The sequence below is a fragment of the Vulpes lagopus genome, chromosome 11, assembly GCF_018345385.1.
Source record: "Vulpes lagopus strain Blue_001 chromosome 11, ASM1834538v1, whole genome shotgun sequence".
In the NCBI taxonomy this organism is placed as follows: domain Eukaryota; kingdom Metazoa; phylum Chordata; class Mammalia; order Carnivora; family Canidae; genus Vulpes; species Vulpes lagopus.
Window position 1 is genome coordinate 26550673 of NC_054834.1, and position 21798 is coordinate 26572470.

At 46.5% G+C, this 21798-nt stretch overlaps 1 protein-coding gene across 1 annotated transcript in view; it reads right to left on the reverse strand.

Moving 5' to 3' along the window:
- Positions 1–3992: 3992 nt before the first annotated feature.
- The window catches only part of LOC121501426 (olfactory receptor 10J3-like), a 148329-nt gene continuing 130523 nt past the window's right edge, over positions 3993–21798 (reverse strand). The window contains exon 2 of the mRNA XM_041773455.1: positions 3993–4930. Within this exon, the coding sequence (XP_041629389.1) occupies positions 3993–4930 (938 nt within the window). The remainder of the gene's footprint in view (positions 4931–21798) is intronic.

Consider the following 21798-nt stretch of genomic DNA (forward strand, 5'->3'; position numbering starts at 1 on the left):
AAGCTGCTGAGCCACCCCGGCTGCCCAATTCTGCTGCCTTTAGGGGAAGACAGAAGATCCATGAGTCTCTGGGACCATGGCCTTGCCACTGTCTTGACTAACAACATATTGCTTCTCCATGTCCTAGACACAGCATCATACACAACAGACCAGAGAGCAAGTGACTTACTCCTTTGTTGGATCTGAGGCCAAATGACCCGAAATGAAGAGTAGAGAGATATTTAACGTTGGTAGAAAGTCCAGGCTTGAAGAGCTTGAGATACATCTTCTGAAGGGTTTTCTAGGTTCTGGAGTATCACAACTCACCTCCACCTCCCCTTTATCCACACCCAAGCTGGCAAGGGCTCTGTAGAGAGCACACAGCTGGATCTTCAAGCCCCTGTGAACTGTGTGACTGGAGACAGTCACTTGCTAGTATCTGAGATTCCATTTCTTTGTAAAAAAGAGCAGTTTGGACTAGGGGGCCTCTAAGCTCCCTTGAGCCCAGATGCCCTGTCCCCGGTGACTTGGGAGCCTACTTCCCATGCAGTGAGTACACAGGTTCAGAGGCTTAGATGCAGCCCCAAGAAGCACTGGTGTGAGTTCTTCCTTCATCCTCCACACGTTGTCTCTTCCCTGGATCTGAAATTCATGTTTGTCTGAGACTTCTTTTTTTTTTTTTTAATTTTTTTTTTAATTTATTTATGATAGTCACACAGAGAGAGAGAGAGAGACAGAGACACAGGCAGAGGGAGAAGCAGGCTCCATGCACTGGGAGCCCGACGTGGGATTCGATCCTGGGTCTCCAGGATCGCGCCCTGGGCCAAAGGCAGGCGCCACCCAGGGATCCCATGTTTGTCTGAGACTTCTGTCTCCCATTCATTTCTTCCTGTTTTCTTCTCCATACATTGCTTGTTCCTTATATAAGGAATGTGGAAGAGAATCAGGACTTTGATATTTTGCGGAGCTCTAAAATATGGCATTTAAAAGGATGTGTTTTTATTTTTATATACACCAAACACTTTGTCTACAGCAGAGACGGAATACGTATGTTTACACAGGTGATTGCAATGGAGACAATCCACCTCCTGCGTCTGTCTCAGGGCCTCCTCTGCTACCTTCAATCTCTTACCACATTGGCCTAGGACAGTTCAGAGAGCAAATTTTCCTCCCACAGTTGCTGTTCCAAATCAGCTGCCACAAATCATCATGAATTCCTAATAATTAGAGATTGGTTTTGCTGAAAATCAACTCCGTTAATTCCCTACTGGTGGCCAGTGAAAGACAAATCCCACTGGTCACTTGGAGCATGGAAATTCAGACAAAAGATCCACCTTGGCAGTGTGCTGGGGAACTGAGGGCTCGAAGAGTGGTTCTGCTCTTTCTCTCTTCTCATGACAAAGGAAGCGGGACAACGGGATCATGTTCCTGCCCCCAGAGATGGGAGCTTTACGTTGAGAATGGCAGAGGCACCTGCCAGCCCAGGTCCCTAGATGACCTTGCAGAGTGGTTGTGTCTTCTTGCCTTCAGTTGTCTGCCTGCCTCTGGACAGTTACCAAGCCCAAGCCCTCATCTGATGCTCCATCAACCTCCATGGCCTTCCCACCCCCAAACCTCTTCCCTACGACTGTGCCCAGGATCACTGTCGAGTTAGCCTGTACATTATCACTTGTAGCATCCACACTCTTTCCCTTCCTGAAAATTGGAATGACATATCCTCACAGTTAGCCTTTCCTGTATTTGAAATTTTAAAAATCTCACTGAGAGTGGTCAGCAATCTCACTGCCAGGTAATTGAATGGAAATCCAGGGCTGCAATGTAACTGAAAATTGCTCACAGAAAAAAACCCTGAAGATAAAGGAATGACTTTGTGTGGATTCTGAGAAAAGTTCAAAGTTTTATTTTTTTCACCCGTTTCCAAGAGGGTAATACTGCACTACTACCAACTAAATTGAGCCGCAGGAAATATAGTTCAATTAATAGGGTGATTTAAAAAAAATTAATATATAGGTGTCACTGGCCTTCAGCCCTCACTAGAATATATCAAGGCTAAAAATCTGGGTTCTCGGTGGCCAAGTGCTGTCCTAGAAACGAGATCCTGAAATATTGCAGATTAGGATCCTCAGAAAATAGACTCTGATGTGGACTGGAATGTGACCGTTTCTTAGGGAGTGCCTCAGTACCAACACCTGGGTGAGAGAGAAGGCGGGGGACCCCCAAAGACGGAGAAGCTGAAATGTGATGTAGTCACAGCAAATGCCACCATCTCACAGCTGAGAGCCCTGGAGCTGGGATGGCCCTTTGTAATCACCTTAGATCGAGGGACGGGCGCTGGTCTTCACACCCTGAAGTGGACAAGTCTTTGGAGGCTGTGTGCCCTGGGAAGATATGTGGCTGTGGAGAAAGTAGCTCCATGGCAAGAGCAATTTCCAAAGAGCCACTCAACTGACCGCTGTTGGCCCAACGCCCTCCCAACAGCTTGGGGGGATGGATGTGTGGGTCCCCAAGGTGTGTGATCTGGGTGGGGTCGCACAGTGTTCACAGAGTACAACTGTAGTGGAAGAGCGTGGGGCCCAGGCCGCTGGAACTCTACCTAACAGTTTTTCTGTCTGGATTAAGCAGAATAACTAAGCCTGAATATTTTTATAATTTCGACTATGCACGCAGCAGCGCACCGTGCTGTGGTTTCTACAGACCTGGACACAAAGGCAAAGGACGTTTAGCCTCCAGGTCGTCTTCCAGGTGAATTTTTTTTTTTTTTTTTTTTTTTTTTTTTTGCAAAGTCAGACGTGTTAACTTGACTCAGAGAATTCCGGAGTTTCCACTGCCTTGTCCCATCCCACGTGACCAGCGACGTCAGGACACTCTCACAGGTGATATTTTGCCTGGGCAGGGTCACCCCATGGCGCCAGCTGGATTCTGGATGCCATAGGAGCCGCGTCTGGAGCTCAGGGTGTGCCCATTCCTCAGCGTGGGAGGCCAGAGCGGGAGAGGAGGATGGAGGAGAAAGGACCCACCAGAGCGCACGTGTTCACCTTCTGAGATACTCACACGGGAATGCTGTTTTTAGGTCAGGTTTTATGTTGGGAGTATCTCAGAAGAAATGTCTGAAGATTAACCTCTGCGGGCTTAGGAGCTTACCAGAAAATTTTTTATTTAAGTCAACCTTCAGACTTCTGCTCATTGATAAGTGTTCTCAGAAGTTGTGGTGAAAATGCTTACACTTCCAACAGCATATCTGAGTTTAGGTCTAGCCCACAAAAGAACCAGGCTTTGCTTAGCTCCTTCCAACCTCTGTGCTTTTCACTCCTGGGTTGGAAATGTGGAAGGTGTTGAACTTTTCAACACGTTCCCCTTTACTGGTGTTTCCTCACCTCACCACCTCCAGGCTGTGAACAACACACCTCTCCGTGCTTGAGAGCTGATGACTTTTTTGACTTCCTATTTGTACCCCTCCTTCCCGGGAATGGCCGGGTAAGGCAGTTCTACCCTGGCAAGTGTGTACCCAGCCTCCTGAAGATTCCTCAGGAATCTGGGGAATGTTAGCAATTAGCAAAAGCAGATTACGAGACGGTCCTCCATGTCCACAGAAGAGAATATGCATGTGTCTCCTCACTTGTTAAAAAGTTGCACAAACTACTCCTACATTCCTTCCAACAGCAGTGAAAGTCTTTCCGAGGTGGCTTCCAAACCCTTTGTTCATGGGCTTTGTAGAACGCTGCCAGTTCTGTGTCTCAATGGAGTTGTGTGGCTGTGTGCACACGTGTGTGACAGGACGTGGGTGGGAGTGACCCAGGCAGGTAAATCTTTCCCCTCTGGTCTTGGGCATTTGCTGAGCATCTCTGAAGGAGGCATGGGAAAACCATGACAAGCTCAAATGGAAGTCCTCAGTTTTAATTCCTTTACTAAAATCTATTCTTCTTGATCTCATACTTAAAAGCCTTACTGACACAGCATTAAAATTAATATACTTTCACAAAATCAAATAAAAGGCTTTCAACAATCTCTCCTTGTTAAGAGGAAAGATTCCGTCCCACGGCTCTGTGCAGAGCATCCTTGACCTCTTTGTTCCGCAGGCTGTACACAACAGGGTTCAGCAAGGGGGTGATGACTGTGTAGGTCACAGAGAGGAGTCTGTCCTGCCCCAGAGAACTCTGGGACTTGGGCTTGAGGTAGATGATGGAAGCGCAGCCATAGTGAATGATGACCACGGTGAGGTGGGAGGCGCAGGTGGCAAAAGCCTTCTTCCGGCCCTCAGCTGAAGTAATCTTAAGGATGGTGGAGATGATGAGGACATAGGAGATGAAGACCAGGCCCATGGGTAGAACGAGGACACAGACACTGACAACAAAGTTGATGATCTCGTTGACAGTGGTGTCCGTGCAGGCCAGCTTCAGCAGGGGTCTCACGTCACAGAAGAAGTGAGAGATGACAAATGCATCACAGAAGGGCAGGCCAAACACAGATGTTACCTGGATGATGGCCATGCTCAAGCCAATTCCCAGTGATCCATATGCCAACTGGACACAGGTCTCTTTACTCATGATAACTGAGTACCGCAGGGGGTTGCAGATGGCCACGTAGCGGTCATAGCCCATGGCCGTGAGCAGGAAGCAGTTGTTGATGCCAAAGGTGAGATAGAAGAAGAGCTGAGTGGCACAGCCTTGGACAGCAATGGGCTGGTGGGGATTCAGGAGGCCAGAAAGCATACGGGGAATGATGGCCACGGTGTAGCAGGTCTCAGAGAGGGACAGCATGCTCAGGAAGAAGTACATGGGGGTGTGGAGGTGACGGTCCAGATGAATAATAGTCACGATGATGACATTGCCACAGAGAGTCAGTAGGTACAGAGTTAGAAAGACAGCAAAGAAGACAAGCCGGTGCTGCCACCCAAAGCTGGAGAACCCTTCCAGGAGGAACTCAGTCACAGCAGTGGAGTTTGGCATTGGCACTGAGGGAGGTCTAGGTCTGGGCCAAGGACAGGTGTGATGAGCATACCATGAAACAGAGTAGGCTAACCCAAGGCCTTCAGTTAAAAAGTGCATCCATCAGCTGAGCAATGCCTTGGACCTTGAGGGTCATCAGTATTCTCCATTGTCATCATCTTGACCCACTCTCTCCTTGGGTTCTACGGAAGTGTTGCCCCAGCATCCTGAGACTGATGGCAGAGAGAGCTCTGAGAGGGAAAGTAGAGACAGAGTAAAGGAAAGATAAGTAGAAGTAATTACCCAGACATCAGGGAGGGGAGTCCAGGTCAAGGAGGAAGCTCGGTGCTATAGTTCCTCCTCAAGCACTCTTGAACTAGTTGGGAAGGATCCAGTGAGGAACAGTAACTGACGTGGAAGACAAAATGTAGCTGAGGCTTGTATCCTTTCAGCACTGGTCAGGATGCACTGTCACAGCCCTATGCCCTAGCACTGCAGGGATTTCTGCTCCCCAGAACCCTATGTAAGGAAGTCCTAGGCTTCACTTCCCCAAGCCCTGCACCTAAAATCCCCGGTGATTGTGAAAGACTAGAAACGGGAGCATTCTGATGAGATGTTCCTCCTGAAAACCCTGCACCAAGTATCCTCTGAGGCCACAGACAATGGCTTGATAAGGTACACGGCAGGCCGTTGGCTTATCTCCTTGAATTCTAGCAGAAAGCCGTATGGAACAGATCTGAGGCCATCCCTTTGAGTAGGGAATGGGTTTTCCTAGTATGAGAGCAAGGATTAAAATTCACCTAATCAGAGAAGGACTGGATGTTCTCTTTTCTCCCTCCAATGTTGCATACTCCGAGCTGAGATAGGGGCAGACATGAACTCATCTCATGTGAGCTCAAAATTAGAAACTACGCAGCGGCAGGTTTAGCCTGGCCCTTTAAACCCATGTCTACTCTTGGTAGAACTCACCATGTTCAACCATTACCTCCATTCAGAAAGCTGAGAATCATCCTTTTCCACGTGGAAAACAATCCCTCCTAAAATTCTGTCCTCTGTCCCCTCCTCCCTGTGCTTTCTACCAACACCCAACTTCTGAGCACACACAGCAATCATTCTCCGGAAGGTCTGCAATGTTCTCCCAACCGAGCTCTCTCATTGCATTGACCTTGGTCCAAGTCCAAACCTGCCTCCTGAATGAATGTTGTCATAACATTTTTTTAAAAGATCTGCCAATGGGATTCACCCAAAGAATACAAAAACATTAACTCAAAAAGATTTACATGCCCTTATGTTTATTGCAGCATTATGTGCAACAGCCAGATTACCCCAGCCGCCCGAGTGTCCATCAGTAGGTGTGCAGATAAAGATGTGGAACACACACACCATGGAGCATTACTCTTCCATAAAAAAGAATGAAATCTTGGCATCTGCAACAACGTGGCTGTAGCTAGAGAGTATAATGCTAAGCAAAGTAAGAGAAAGACAAATACCATACAATCTCACTTACATGTGGGATCTCAGAAACAAACGAATGAAGGAAAAAAGGGATAAGCCAAAAAACCAGATTCTTTATTGTAGAGAACAAACTGACGGTTATCAATGGGGAGGCTGTAGAGGGAGGGATGAAACGGGTGAAGGGGACTAAGAGTGTGCTTATGGTGACGAGCACCGAGTAATCTATGGGGTTGCTGAAGCATTACATTGTGCACCTGAAACTAATGTAACACTGTATGTTAACTACACTGGAATTAAACTAAAAAATTATAAATCTGCTAATGGAGCTTTCCTGCTTAAATTCCTTCAGTAGCCATCCAAAATTTTAAGCATAATGTTTAAAATCATTTGTAAATTGAATATAGTAATGGAATATAGTAATGGCTCCTAAGAATCACCGTATTAAAGGTGTTAGTGTATTTGAAGAGCTTGACTGCGGTGGATAGGGGTCTTCAGCCCAGCATTCTAGGATTTATAACAAGCCTGTGATTATCCAGCCTCAATTTTACACATTTTATCATGTCCCTTCCAATTGCTCACATGGACTGCGTCATGTGCTTTTAAAACCTTTCTTGAGGGATCCCTGGGTGGCGCAGCGGTTTAGCGCCTGCCTTTGGCCCAGGGCGCGATCCTGGAGACCCAGGATCAGGTCCCAAATCGGGCTCCCTGCCTGGAGCCTGCTTCTCCGTCTGCCTGTGTCTCTGCCTCTCTCTCTCCCTGTGTCTCTCATGAATAAATAAATTCTTAAAAAAATAAAATTAAAAATAAATAAATAAATAAATAAATAAATAAATAAATAAATAAAACCTTTCTTGAGGTGCACCCACCAGATCCATGTACTGAGACACGTACTATCCCAACACAGACAGGCTTCAGTAGAATAAGATTTTTAGTTTTGCTTTCAATCCCCTTCCTGAAGGCACCCGACGTTCTCCTTCTCCCTTAGACCACAGTAGCCAGTCCAGCTGACACATCTAGGAACAATCTGTAGTGACATCCAGGTTGCATTCCTGGGTGATAATGGTTAGTTCAGAATCCATCACTGGAAAACCACAGTTTTCATTATACTTGCACACTTACGCTGAAATTCATCCAGCTTATTCTTATAACTTAACTTCACTTTCCTGGCAGAAGATTTTACTCATGCCTCTAGCCTAGAATATTTCTGTTTCCTTCCTCCTCCAGACCATTAGTCAGCTCTGAATTACCCACACCTGAAACAACTCCATCCCAGCACCGTTATGTGGGTAGATTCAGCAGAACGGCCAGTGAAGGGGGCACAGAGTGGGATGGTGAAATGAGAAACACTGGCAGGAGCAGGATTACTCATCCACGGTGCAAGAAATGGAGGTGAAGGAAGGAGACAAACCGGGAGGGAGGACACAGATGGACATCAACCTCGAAATTCAGACCGTATCTTTAACTTTGGGGTTGTTACCATTTCTTTCTTTCAAATAAATGACACATACACAAAAAAGTGAAACAAAGCCTGTCCCTGACTCAATCTTAGAAGAATATACTACTTACATTTTTTCACCAGGGAGGAGAACTTATTATCTCATTATTCTCTGACTTTTTTTTTTTTAAGTCTTCTGTGAATAACAAAATTTTGCTTCAAATCCAAGCAAAACCATTTCTTCAGGGGTTCAAAGTGTTGAGTACGTCACAAAATGTGAGTGTTGGTATCAGGAACAGAAAGATAACCAAGCCACGGTCCTTGGCCTCACAGAGCTTGGATTTCTGCACGGCCTTTTGAACAGGACCCAATGAAAGGTCCCTCAAGTCTTATGTCCCTCCTCCCTACATTAGTTCACCACCCTTCCAAGATGATAAAAATCACAAGACCTTCTATGAGAGCTCGTGTCCCCCGGTCCACCGGCCACTGCGGGCTCTCTGATGACTACGCGACTGTCAACACACACCATCCCCGCAGATAAGGAAGTGGAAACTCACCAACAGCCTGTTCCTCTGCTTTTCTGAGAGTCACATCCCTCCACTCAGAAAAATTTGACTGCCTGCAATAATAGATATGGGTGTTCTGTTTTGTTTTTACTAATAGTTATAAAGCATTTCCCAGAGTTTTGTCAATGCCCTTCCTGAAATGATTTAAAACCCATCGGTTACTTGAGTTTAGATCACTGTAAAAATAATGCTATTCTACCAAAAGTCTGCAAATTTTCTTATCTGAAGATTACTAACATCTTATTAAGCAGAGCTGTGGTTTAATAGGAACCCCTCCCTCACTGGCTAAGCTTGAGATACCACCCAGAATGTGACACTCGAGAAACTAGAAAGGAAGGAAACGATGCATCGCCCCGTCTTCCAGTGTCTACAAGGGAGGGACAGAAAAAGTCCCATTAAGTTCCTCTGGATTCCCGCAGTCTCCTCTGACAGAAGCTCCTTTTTGGGTCACAAAGCAGTAACTCCGGCTTGAGGTTTCTTAATAAGGTGCAGACTGTCTCAGACTCCTGGGTCTCTCTCCCCAAAACAGCAACAACTAGTCCCGAGTGACCAGTAGCAGAGGGCACAATCCAAACGGCACAGCGCCTAGAGACCTCATTACTCAGGAAGCTCGTTTGCTAATCCTGGGATTCACATTTTCAGAGACAGACAGAAAGAGTTGGCTTGGCTCTTAAGAGAAATCTCTGGAGTGAAAAGGCTGATTTCAAAATTTGTTGGGTTGGGCCACGGTCCTGCTAAGGTCTGTGCCATACTTCCTGCCCATCTCTCTGGTGCCAAAGGAGAGGAGCTTAAGACCTTGTGGAAATGACTCTTCACATGTGGCACAAGGAAAGCAACAACTGTCAAGTAGGATCCAAGTGTGGACCCCTGCTGCCAGGTCCACTGAGGACTGACCTTCAGATACCCCGCACTGGACGCCGGTCTAAGTCACAGCGAACAATCAGCAAGCCAGTCTCTGACTTGTGCTGTAAGAACTTTGCACTTTTTTACTTAAATTCCAGCTAACATACAGTGTGAAATCAGTTTCAGGTGTACAATATAGGGATTCGACACCTCCATACGACAGCCGATGCTTCTCACAAGCACACGCCTTCATCCCCATCACCTGCTACACCCATCCTTACCCCCTCCCGCCCTGTGACCATCAATTTGTCCCTATAGTTAAGATTCTGTGGCGTGGGGCGGGGGGGGGGGGGGCGGTGCGGTGTCCATCGGTTGAGCCTCTGCCTTGGGCTTAGGTCATGATCCCAGAGTCCTGGGCTTGAGCCCCTGCTCAGCGGGGAGCCTGCTTCTCCCTCTGCCCCTCACCTCTGCTCAGGATCCATCTCTCTCTCTCTCTCAAATAAATAAATCTTTTTTTTTTTTTTTTTTTTTTTTTTAAGATTCTGCTCCTTGGTGTGTCTCTCCCCCACCACCCTTTGCTTGTTTGTTTCTTAAATTCCACCTATGAGTGAAATCATATGGTTTTGTCTTTCTCACTTTTATACCTTTTTTTAAAAATTGAAGTATAGTTCACGCATGATGTTTGTTACACTAGTTCCAGGTGTGCAACATAACCCTGTCCTATGCCCTGCTCACCACGTGGGCAGCCACAGCTTTCAGCAGGCAACACTATCCTCTCATCCTGGTGACTTATTCTACTTTCAACCAACCTCTCTCATCTCTGCTCTGCTCACTGCACAACCCCCACCATGCTGGAGCCCTGGCTCAGTTCCCCCCAAGACCTCAACCCCCCAAGGCCCCCTTCCATATACTACGTCCATCTTACTACCCACAGCCCACACGGACGTTAATGAGTAGCTTTAAACTAGGTAAGAGCTGGCACTCAGTTGTCACCTATTTTTTCACTCCTTAGTTCTATTCATTGCATTGATCTTAGGTTCCTAATTCAATTGTAAGCACCTTTCCAGACTCTTCATCTCTCCTCTCAGGGTACTTAGAGCTGCTACTAATCAAAGTAATTACCAACACTTATGATACTTGCTCTTTATAGGCTACATACTAAACTTTGCAACGTACATGTTAATTCATTTAATCCTAACAATAGTCTATACAGCAGCATGACTGTATCCTTCGTCGCAAAAGAAAACAGGCCCAGAGATGTTTTGGAACTTTCTGTAGGTCACTGAGCTGATATATGAGAAACCAGGACTTAAACCAGGCAATCTGGCTTCAGGAGAAACACTAGCCCAAGTCTGGACACAGAAGAATTCTCCATAGCTATGGGTTACATGGAAGTTAACTTGAAATCGTGCCCAGTGGTGGCACAGCTGGTGACAGCAATGTAGGAAAGCAGCTTGGTTATGGTGGAAAAGAAGTGGGCTGGCGGTTGTGTTTACTCTGCTTTAGTGTCCGGATCTGGTGGGCCTTTGGACAGACACTTACTTTTCTGATCCGGTCCTCCCCCTTCGTCTGTGAGTAATGAGGTCACACTGTGACATGGGATGGTGATGACAGGGATGCCTCACCAGATGTTGCCCTGCATTACGCATCCTTCACATGGCCTCGTGTGACTCCCAAGAACACGGCGAAGTAGATGTATATTAGTGTATCACTCTCCCCCATATTACAAATGAAGACACAAAGGTCAAGTTAGAGAAGGGGAATAAGTGGCCCTTTCCTGGGTCCCTTCCCTCTGCGACTCTTCACATCTGCATACAATCGAAGGACCGAAACCTCTCTCTTCCATCTCTGCAATGACAAGAGGGTGAGTCCGTGAATGATTGAGAGGCTGAGTCTCCCTAAAGGAAGGACATGGAGAAGTGTTAGCCTAACACCCCGTTTGCAGTTTCTTCAAGGAACTCTAATTTGAGGTTTACAGGCTTCGGTCAAAACACTGAAACAGGACGAGCAGAGCATCTGGCAGGCTCCACATGCTCCAGGGCTGCCCTCTAGGTGAGCGGGTAACGAGGAAATGAATCCTCACACCCGGAAACCAGCTTCGGTCTCACTTGATCCCTGCTTCCTGATATGGTCTCGCCCCTCGTCTGACTACCTGCTAGGGGGTCAAACAGAGGAAGATAACATAATGTAGAGACTCGGTCGATCTGTACTATTTTTTTCTCATAGAGCAGAGGTAAGCAAACCACTGACTGCTGACCCGTGAACCCGCCATCGGTTTTTGCTAATCTACAAGCTATAGGATGGTCTTTACATTCTGTAATGATGGGAAACAAAAGTTAATATTTTGTGACATGAAAACTGTATGAAATTCAAATTTCAGTAACCGTAAGTCTTTTTTTTTTTTTTTTTTAACCATAGCCACATTCACTCATGTACTGCCTATGGTTGCTTTTCTGCTACCATGGCAGCATTTAATAGTTGCAACAGAGGCTTCTGGTCCACAGATCCTGAATTATTTACTACCTGGCCCCGTTCGGGAGAAGTTTGATGTAAGGTGTCCAGGCTGCAATAAATACACTGATGTACTGATGTAAAGTGTCCTGATGTGTCCAGGCTGCAATAAATACACACTAACCATACCAGGGACAAGAGGCCAAAGGGCTAAGAATCAAGAAGGAAAAAAAAAAAGCACTTAATAGAAATAGACTCATAAAAAAGTCACTTATTAAAGTTATTAGATACAACTCTAAGATAAATAGATTGTGGGAGACGCATCATAAGGTGACGCACACCGGTCACATCCATGGATGATCCTCTCCTCCTGAGCGTAGGCGGAACTGGGACTTGCCCCCGCCCAGGAGAGCAGGTGATGGGACGTCACCCAGGCTTACATTACATCCTAGAAAAATCTGTGTTAGCAGACTGGAGCCCAAGACCCTCTCCTGCTGACTCTACAGGAGTGGGCTGCCACGTTTTGAGAGGACTCCCTAGAGGCCTGGGAAGGGAACGTGTGCGCTCGAGCAAGAGGGCAGATCCAGCCGACAGCCAGTGAGAACACAGCCTCCGTCCGAGAACCACGAGGAATGAGACTGCCAACCACCCGAGTTCGGAGAAGAGCGCCGAGGTCCAGAAGGGACTACAGCCCGGCTGACGTTCTGATTCTAGGGTTGAGAGGCCCCGAGCCGGGGACCCAAACACACCGAGAACACCTGCCTGTGGGAACCGTGACGTAAATGTGTGGTCTTAAAGCGGTCACATTTGTGCTTATTTGAGAAATGAGAACATGAATGTAACTATGTCACATGACACATTAAAAAAAAATTGTGGCCATGTGTCGTGAAGCAATAAAACACTAATTTTTATTGTGCTGAAGAAAATGGGTAACAGGTGGGGAAACCACACAGACAACTGGAAAATATTTTTAAATAAAGTGAAAACAGGGGTGCTGGGGTGGCTCTGTCGGCTGAGCACCTGCGTTCGGCTCAAGTCATGATCCCGGGGTCCCGGGATCCGACCCCACATCGTCCACTGGGCTCCCTGCTCAGTGAGGAGCCTGCTTCTCCCCCTCCCTTTGCTGCTCCCCTTGCCTGTGCTCTCTTGCTCTCTCTCCCTGTCAAATAAATGAGTCTTTAAAATAAATAAAGTGAAAACATCTAAAGTAAAAAATATAATAACTGAAACTAAGAACTTAATAGTTTAATAGCACATTAAAAATATAGAAAAAATTAAAAATTAAAAAAAATATAGAGATAAAAATCAGAGATTGAGAAGTCTATCAGAAGAACGTATCTGAGGTGGAGCACAGAGAGGGGACCGAGGCAGTACCCCACCTGTCAACGAGCAGACGAGCCATACAGAACCCAGTGAAAGGTGTAGAATGCGCGTAACTCGATTTACAGGTGCACAGGAGGGAGAGAACATACCAGAAGCAAGAGATGAAGAAATATGGCCACAAGTTTTCCCAACCTGATGAAAACATTAGGAGGCAGATTCATTCTGAACTGCATGCAAGATACATACACATGCCCTCCACCCCCAACCAAACGGGGGTAGACATCTGGTATAAAATGGCTAAAAGATAAAGACTAAAACAAAAAGCCTTAAAAGTAGCTAAAGGAAACAAGATAACATTATTTTCCAGGAATGACAATACGATGATGGACTGGCTGCTTAATAGCAACAATGAGAAGCAGAAACCAGTGGAACGCCAGCTTCGAAGTGCTGAGAGGGAATGGCTGCCAAGTGAGAATCTTGCACTCCAGGAAAATATCCTTCACAAATTAAAAAAAAAAAAAAAAGAAATGAAAACAGCTTCAGAAATGAAAAAAAAAAAAGCATCAGCGGACTTTCGTTAAAGAAATACGGAGTTCTTCAGATGGAACGAAGATCCAACGCGGATGGAAACCAAAATGAAATATGACTAAAATGAACTCTAAAATAACAGAAAAGATAAATATATGGGCAAGTACCAATGAATATTATGCTTAATATTATCCAATAAATTAATATCTTGTGGATATCTATTCGTGGAATTACAATATACAGCAATAACATCAAAATGGGGATAAATCAAAATCAGATTTCACGAAATCTTTGCTTGGTCCTTGAAACACAATCTCTAAGACAACCATTAAGATGTTGTATAAAGGGATCCCTGGGTGGCTCAGATGTTTAGCATTGCCTTCGGCCCAGGGCGTGATCCTGGGGACCCGGGATCAAGTCTCACGTCGGGCTCCCTGCATGGAGCCTGCTTGCTTCTCCCTCTGCCTGTGTCTCTGCCTCTCTCTCTCTCTGTCTCTCATGAATAAATAAATAAAATCTTTAAAAAAAAGATGATGTATAAGTAACAAATAAAAGGAAAAAGGATCACGAAAACACTCTATTCCAAGATAAGATAAAAAGAGAGAAAAATGGGAGACACAGAAAACAAATCTTAACATGGTATATTTAAACCCAACGGTATCGGCGATTTCATTATACATAACGAAATGTCAATTCCATTCAATGCAAAATCAGAAATGATCAATTTCATTACATGTAATAAAAATCTCATTAAACGTAAGGTAACCGGGATCCCTGCGTGGCGCAGGGGTTTGGTGCCTGCCTTTGGCCCAGGGTATGATCCTGGAGACCCGGGATCGAATCCCACATCGGGCTCCCGGTGGATGGAGCCTGCTTCTCCTCCCTCTGCCTGTGTCTCTGCCTCTCTCTCTCTCTCTCTCTCTCTCTCTCTCTCTCTCTCTGTGACTATCATAAATAAATAAAAATTTATTTAAAAAATAAATAAATAATAAATGTAAGATAACCATCCAATTAGACAAAAACCATCACACTGGATAGGAAGACACAGTTTTGTTGACAGCAGACACACGTTCGTTACCAGCGAACAGCGAGATTAACCATAAAAGAATGGGGGAAAATATCATGTAAACACTAATCAAAAGAAAGTTGCTGTTGTATGTGAACATCAGGAAAGAAGAGTTCACGTCTTAAGAACCTGAGGCTTGGTTTTGTGGCCTGATATCTGGTGTAGCCTGGAGAATGTGCAACCTGTACTCTCTTTTTTAAGTATTTATTTATTCATGGGAGACACAGAGAGAGGCAGGGACACAGGCAGAGGGAGGAGCAGGCCCCACACACGGAGCCCGATGTGGGACCCGACCCCAGGACCTGGGGTCATGCCCTGGGCTGAAGGCAGGTGCTCAGCCGTCACCCAGATGTCCCTGTGACAGGTGCTGTCAAGGAAGCAGCCCATACGTCCGGGTCAGGAGGCGGAGGGGCTGCTGAGGTCCTGGTCCGTCCTGCAAGGTCCCCCGGACCCGAGCCCTGAGCCCCCGACCGTGCGGGCTGCACCCACCATCCCTCCTTTCAATTCTGTCCTCTTTGCTTCACGGATTTGGGGGCTCTGTGCATATAGACGTCATGATTTTGTATCCCGCTGCCTTAACGACTCTTCCACCACAAACCATCTTTGTCCCCTTAAGACGCCCACTCGGAAAGTCTCTCTTGCCGGAGAGTCACATGCCGTCCCCGCTCTCCTCCGGCTGCTGCGAGCGTGTGATCTCCTTACACACTCTACTGTCACAGATTCTGCGACTCAGATCCTAGACGCACGTCGGGTAACAGCCCATCAACGCCTTGTGGCTGCTTAAGATCCAGCCTGACGCCCTTTCCCTTTGGACCCGAGGATCCAACGCAGTCACTTTCCCGGTCGTTAAGGCCACGGGTGGATTAACGCCTTTCCCCTTCGCTGGTGTTTCCGGAACTCCGTGGCCCTTTCATCCCTGTTGCACTCTTCCCGCCTGCTTTTCTGCTAAACGACTTTTTTTATTGTGCCATATTGATTCTCCTGTTCATTTAGAAACTAGATTTTTTTTTCTTTGAGTGTTTGTTGTATGCATATCTAAGTGATCACCATGTGGGTCAGGTTAACCCAAGGCCGATTTCGATGCCGCGCAGTAATATGGAAACATGGCTCCATGCTCCCCTCTGGCTCATAGAACATCTTTATTTTTCACAAAGCCAATTTGTAAACCCATACGGTATTATAACAACAGAACTATTCTAAATAATGGTATTTCTTCAAAGAAATTAGTGTGGGGAGAAAATAAAAAGACAGACAAACACACATGCACACGGTGATGACTTTACATACGTCACAGAGCTAGCGTTTCTGGTTTTCTTCATTCTTTCTTATAAAAATGGGTTATCGTCAATGGTCATTTCCTTTCAGCCTAAAGAACTTCTAATATTTCCTGGATGGTAGGTCTGCTAGCAGCCAATCCTCTGTCTTTCTTTATGTAGATACACTTTAATTTTTCCCTCCTTTTTTTAAGGATGTTGTTGTTAGATATGGATTTTCCTGTTAAATTTTTCCTTTCTTTTGGCAATTTGAATGCCATTTCACTATCCTCTGGTCTCAATTGTGTTTCCTGTTGAGAAGTCAGCTCTTAATCATAGTTTTTTTTTTTTTTTCTCTGTACATGGTGAGTCACTTTTCTTTGGTTTTCAAGATTCTTGTCTCTGAATTTGGCTTTCCGCAGCTTGGTGTCTTACATATGGTTCTCTCTGCATTTACCCTTCTTGGGATTTGTTGCGTTTCTTGAAGCCATCAGTGTTTTTCATCAATTTGGGAAGCTTTCAACCATTATTTGTTTAGATATTCTTTCCTGCCTCGTTCTCTGGGAAGCCCCTTACACCTATGTCGGTGTGTTTACTTGGTCCTGCAGGTCTGTGAGAGTCACTTTGTTTTCATCCTTTTGTTTCTCTTCTTCAAACTAGATGATTTTTTTTTCTTAATTTTTTTTTTAAAGCAGGTTCCTCACTGGGTGTGGGGCTCTATCTCACGACCCTGAAATCAGGAGTCAAATGCTCACCGACGGAGCCACCCAGGCGCTCTGACGCTGGATGGTCTCTATCATCGATTTTTGGGCTCCCTGGTTCTTTTTTTCTGCTATCTCACTTCTACCTTTGATAGCATTTCAGTTACAGTTTTCAGCTCTAGAACTTGCATTCCCTTCTTTTCGATGGCCTCTGAGAGTCCCTATTTGTGTGATCTCTGCCATTCTATATATATAATTTTTTGAACATACTTCCCTCTAATCCTTTGACTCTGTCCATAAAATCTGCTCATCCGATTGCTCGTTCAGAATGAATTCCTATTGACTATTTCCCTCCCCTCACCCCGAATTTGGGTCATACTTTTCTCTCTCTTTACACAAACTTGTAATACTTGGTTGGTAACTGGATATATCATAGCAACTCTGGAAAATCTATATTTTCAAATGTCGTCATTGTTCTCCTCCGTTTTCAGCTACTCTTTTCCACTTAAACGCAGAGGCTGCTGTGCACGGGTGCTGACGTCTGCTCCATTTCTCGATCATGTTGGCTTCCATTCCCAGGGGTTTCCCTGCGAATACATAGCTCAGTGGCTCTCCGGCGATTTGCTGGATTAACTGCACGTTAACACCTAGAACCCACAGAGTTCTACTCTTTGCGGATACACCCAGGGGCAGGCTGTCGGGTGCATTCAGCCTGGCTGGAGCCCGTTCCCAGACCTCCCTTGTGCCTTCAGAGTTTCTCTGCAGCTGGAGAAGCAGAACTTATTTCAGCCTTTCTATGACTCTCTTATTTTCAGGACCTCTTGGTTACATTTATGGCTTATTTGTTCCTCACGCAAAACCAAGACCGTAATAACATCAGAGCTGCAGAGCTGGGGGTTTCTCCCCAGGTGAGTCTGCATTAAGCCAGCAGAGCTGCAGGTTTTTGCCCAAGCTCCAGTACACATTACAGACCAAGCTTTCCGACACCAAAGCTGCTGGTTCTTCCTGCCAAATCCAAGGGGATAAAGCTAAACTTCCTACCCTCTGACCTGAGGTGGGGGCCTGCAGGGGGCGGGGGGCAATGATGGGAACGTTCCAAAACAAAAAGAACGCACACACTCTTGCCATTTTTACCTGAAGCTCTAGCAACTTTTCGAGCATAAATGTTTCTTAATGTGTTATATGCCTTTGGGCAATTTCCAGTACCCTTAAATCATTGCTTATATTATTCCATTTTCTAACTTTTTTTTTTTTGCTCCTAGGTTAAGGAAAGAGGTCACGTAGTAACAGGAGTTGCTCCCAGAGGCCTTGGTGTGTCTGACCACGGTGCTCCACGGAACAGAATGGGGACCATATATTAGCAATCTCTATAATAAACGTAGATTGATGTAATAGGTCCCATATTTATATAATAGGTATTTTAATACGGGTTGTATCTATCTAAATACAATAGTAACAACACATTTTTAAGTCTATGTAATAGTAATAACACATCTTAAAAATTATCTGCGGCAGGCCCGCGTAACCCTGACTTGAGTTCTGTGAACCGGCTCCAACCCGAGAACTGGGTGAGACCGTGCCTTTCCATCCCGATGAATGCAGTCAGGATTCCATCAGGCCCCGGGAAGAGGATCACAGCAAAGAATCCTCAGATTTTCGTAAAAACAAAAAAACACAAAACACCATCCTTTCTTTCTCTAGATGGGAATTCTTCTGAGAACTGCATCCTGAATCACTTTCTGAGCCCTGGGAGTGGTAGGTCTCTTGGCATGTGTGCCCTGGCTGCGGCTGCGGGCTGGCCTCCCCGACGCGCCGGCCTCGGCGGCCCCGGTTCCTGTGGCGTTTGCAGTGCGCTACCGCGGCAGCCTCCTCATCTGCTCCCCAGCTTGTGCTCCTCCAACTCATTTTCCACTTGTGCACCAGACGCTCTGACTGTGCTACTCACCTCCTTAAAAGCTTTGCTGGCTCCACGTCGCCCTAAAACAAGCTTGAAGCTGCAAGACCCACAGGCGCACATCCTCTAGCGCCTTCTAAATTCATCTCTCCCTCCAGCTCTCGGCGCACAACTTGGCCTCGTTTCAGTTCTCGGGATGGGTTACTATCGAATAATCTATCACGTCCCTCACTCGGGTTTTCTTTCTGCCTTAGATTCTCTTCCCTAATGTCACCGAGTTGACCCCCACTCATCTTAGAGACCTCAGCTCAAAAACATCGCTCAGAGGAATATTTAGGCTCCCCAGACTAACAAAACCTCACCCCCTTTCCATTACAAAACCCTGTGTTTTGCCTCGCATTTATTGCTGTTTGTAATGATGCATTTATTTGTGAGATTATAGGTCTGAAAGCTACCCGGCGTGGACATTTGTACACGACACAAAGGTACCCGATCAGGGGGGACGGTGAGAGAGAAAGGCGGCCCACTGTCCACTTGACAAGCCGTACGCCTCGCATCAGAGCTCCGTCCGTCAGAGGAAGGGATGCTCCTTAGCTGCAAAAATAGCCTCCTCCCCTAGCGGTGCGTGCAGATGCCCAATGCATCAGCGTCAGCTCTCTGCTTCCCGCCAGATGAGCTCCGTGGAAGCAAATCCCCGACTGTCCTCGTCATTCTCATCCTGCCAACACGTAGTGTAGTGCCTGCGACGTACATAGACGTGCTTTCGTGTTTGTCACTTCACCAACTTCAGGATCTATCCTCAGCAATGTATTTTATTTTACACGTTTCTTCTGGGTTCCTTAGGTTCTTAACGAAACATATTTGTTTCTACGGCACAAATTGCTCTCGTGATTCAGGAAATGAAGGTAGAGTTTTATTCGACTAATTGCCTGAGATGCTAATCAGGCCCCTGGGATGGGGTCTCAAGCGCCTCCTCTGCTGCCCCTTGTGCCTGCTTCTCTCAGGGGAGTCCCTGGAGTCCTGGGTCCCCTGTAGTCACAAATGCAGCCTGTGGACAGGGTTTAAAGAGGCTTCCCCTGTGTGGGAGCATCCACTGCGGCCAGAGGAATCCGTGACCTGGGCCTTGAGCCGGTCACCGCGGCCTGAGCTTCCTTCATGCTGGGGAAATGCGGCCCTTGTAGGCCTGGGTTCAGCATCTCCCTCAAGGCCTCATGAACACGCCTATTCTGAGTTCTTTTTTAAAAGAGTCCAGATGCATCTGCAACTCAGAGATTCTCTCTCGGGTCCTTTGCCAACTTTGCAAGAAGTAAGTGCTGCTGGTAGGAAAGAAAAAAAAAACCAGGAGAGGGGAATTGATTTTAAATTTTCTAAGCTTCTTCCTTTTCCTGTTCTGGTTTTCTGGTGATTTTCTCAAACATTAGAGTTTCACACTTTCCCTGTGTCTTCCCTGATGGCTGTTTGAGCCCCGCGGCCTATAACAGGCCCTACACTGTTCTCCTGTCCGTAAGTAAATAATAGGGGCATCGATTAAAAACCACGGAGGGAGGAGAGGACATGAGACAGTCTTTATCATCCCTAAGTTGTCACCTACCACTGATGTCCCTGGTGTCTCAAGTGAATGAGGCTGAGGGTCAAGCGATTGCACAACCTGTTGCCTCCTTCCCTATAATCCTAACCTCACGCCCGAATATCCTTTCAGTAGGGCTTGGATTCCACGCTACCGTGTGGGTTTGGGGACATACTTGTGCTCCACGCCTGGTCTTCTCAGTGACTTGATGTGTGACTGCGACGAGTAGTTTCTCCCTCTGAGCCTCGCACCCTCCATACGTAAAATAAGAGCATTTGTATTTGTTTGCAGGGTAATCACTAATCTTTAAACTCTGCAGCCTGTCTTAATAGGCTGGCATCTATTTCGGGGCTCCTGGGTGGCTCAGCCAGTTAAGAGTCCGACTCTTGATTTTGGCTCAGGTTAAGATCTCAGGGTTGTGAGATCGAGTCCTACATCAGGCTCCATGCTGGGCGTAGAGTCCACTTGCGGTTCTCTCTCCCTCCTCCTTTCTCTTTTTCTGTCTCTTGCATGAGCACAGTCTCTCTGAAGAGGAAAAAAAAAATTCTGATATATATTTTAACCAAAATCTTAGTTCCTACATTTTGGTTTCTAATGACCTCAATTTAATTTGCTCTATCAGCCTCTGAGGTCAGTAGGCTGCTTTGACTCCCTTTACTTATAATTCTTAACCCTGAGTCAGGTTCTTTGCTCTCATTTAGCAATGTAATGGGGGAGGGGGGTCGAGATCACTACTTCCAGAAACTGTGAGAGAGACAGAGACAGAGAGAGAGAGAGAGGTGGATGCAAATGAGGCTGGAGCTGGAGATTCTGGAGAAAGATGTGCTGTACTTGAAGCAGAAAAAAAGCAATAGATTAAAAAGTAAAATAAAAAAATAAAATAAAAAATAAAAAAGAGCAATAGAGCAAATCCCAATTCCTCTGCGCTGCGCCCTGCCCCTCAGACCCTAGCAGTGCTGCTGGGAACTAAAAGGAAATTGGGTAATACTTACCAAGCCCACGTTCTTTCACAGAGACACCAAAAACTCAGAACGAGATACAGTGATTTCCTCTGTTTGGTAAGGCCTTACTACAGAAGGCTCATCCACTTCCGTGTGGGCGCCACGCAGGTCAGCAGCTCAGCTGGGACAGAAGGAAGGTGCCCCTACAGCCTTAGGGTCCCAGCCCAGGGAGGACCCCAGGTTACCCTCGCCGTGACATGGGGCATCCTCCATCCTTCCGGGGATTAGGATTCCCCGTGGATCTACCCAGAGTTGCTCCTAAGTGGCACATGGATCATTACTTTGAAGGATAAAGGAGACTGTAAAATGCTTTAAAAAAAACTCATACAAATTTCTCTAGTCTTTTTTTAAGAAGAGAGCTATCCACCCGGAGTCAGCTGGAGGATGAGTGGTCCGCGCTAGTGATGATGGTTGGCCGACGTTTAGGTCACCGGGCCAGGTTTTCCCACATTCTTCTTTCACGCTTTGCTCCGGAAGTCTCTCCACGTCTACACTCTCACCCGCCCCACCTGCTCCGGCTCAGTGCTCCTCGGGCCCACGTGTCCACAGCGGGGACAGCACGCACCCCCAAGTGCTTCCGGGCCTTGCTGCGACGGCCACGCATGGGGCCTGCCTCAGACCGCAGGATCCAGAGCGCCCTTTCACCCCCCAGCTCCACCGACACAGTCACAGGCTCCACACGGCGACAATGGAGCTGAGCTCCGGGGTGTGGAACGGGCTGAGCATGATCTGTCACCAGAAAAGGTACAATCTAGTGCATAAGCCAGATAATAAATCATGTCGATTGACTGTGACAACTGTTTTGAAAGAA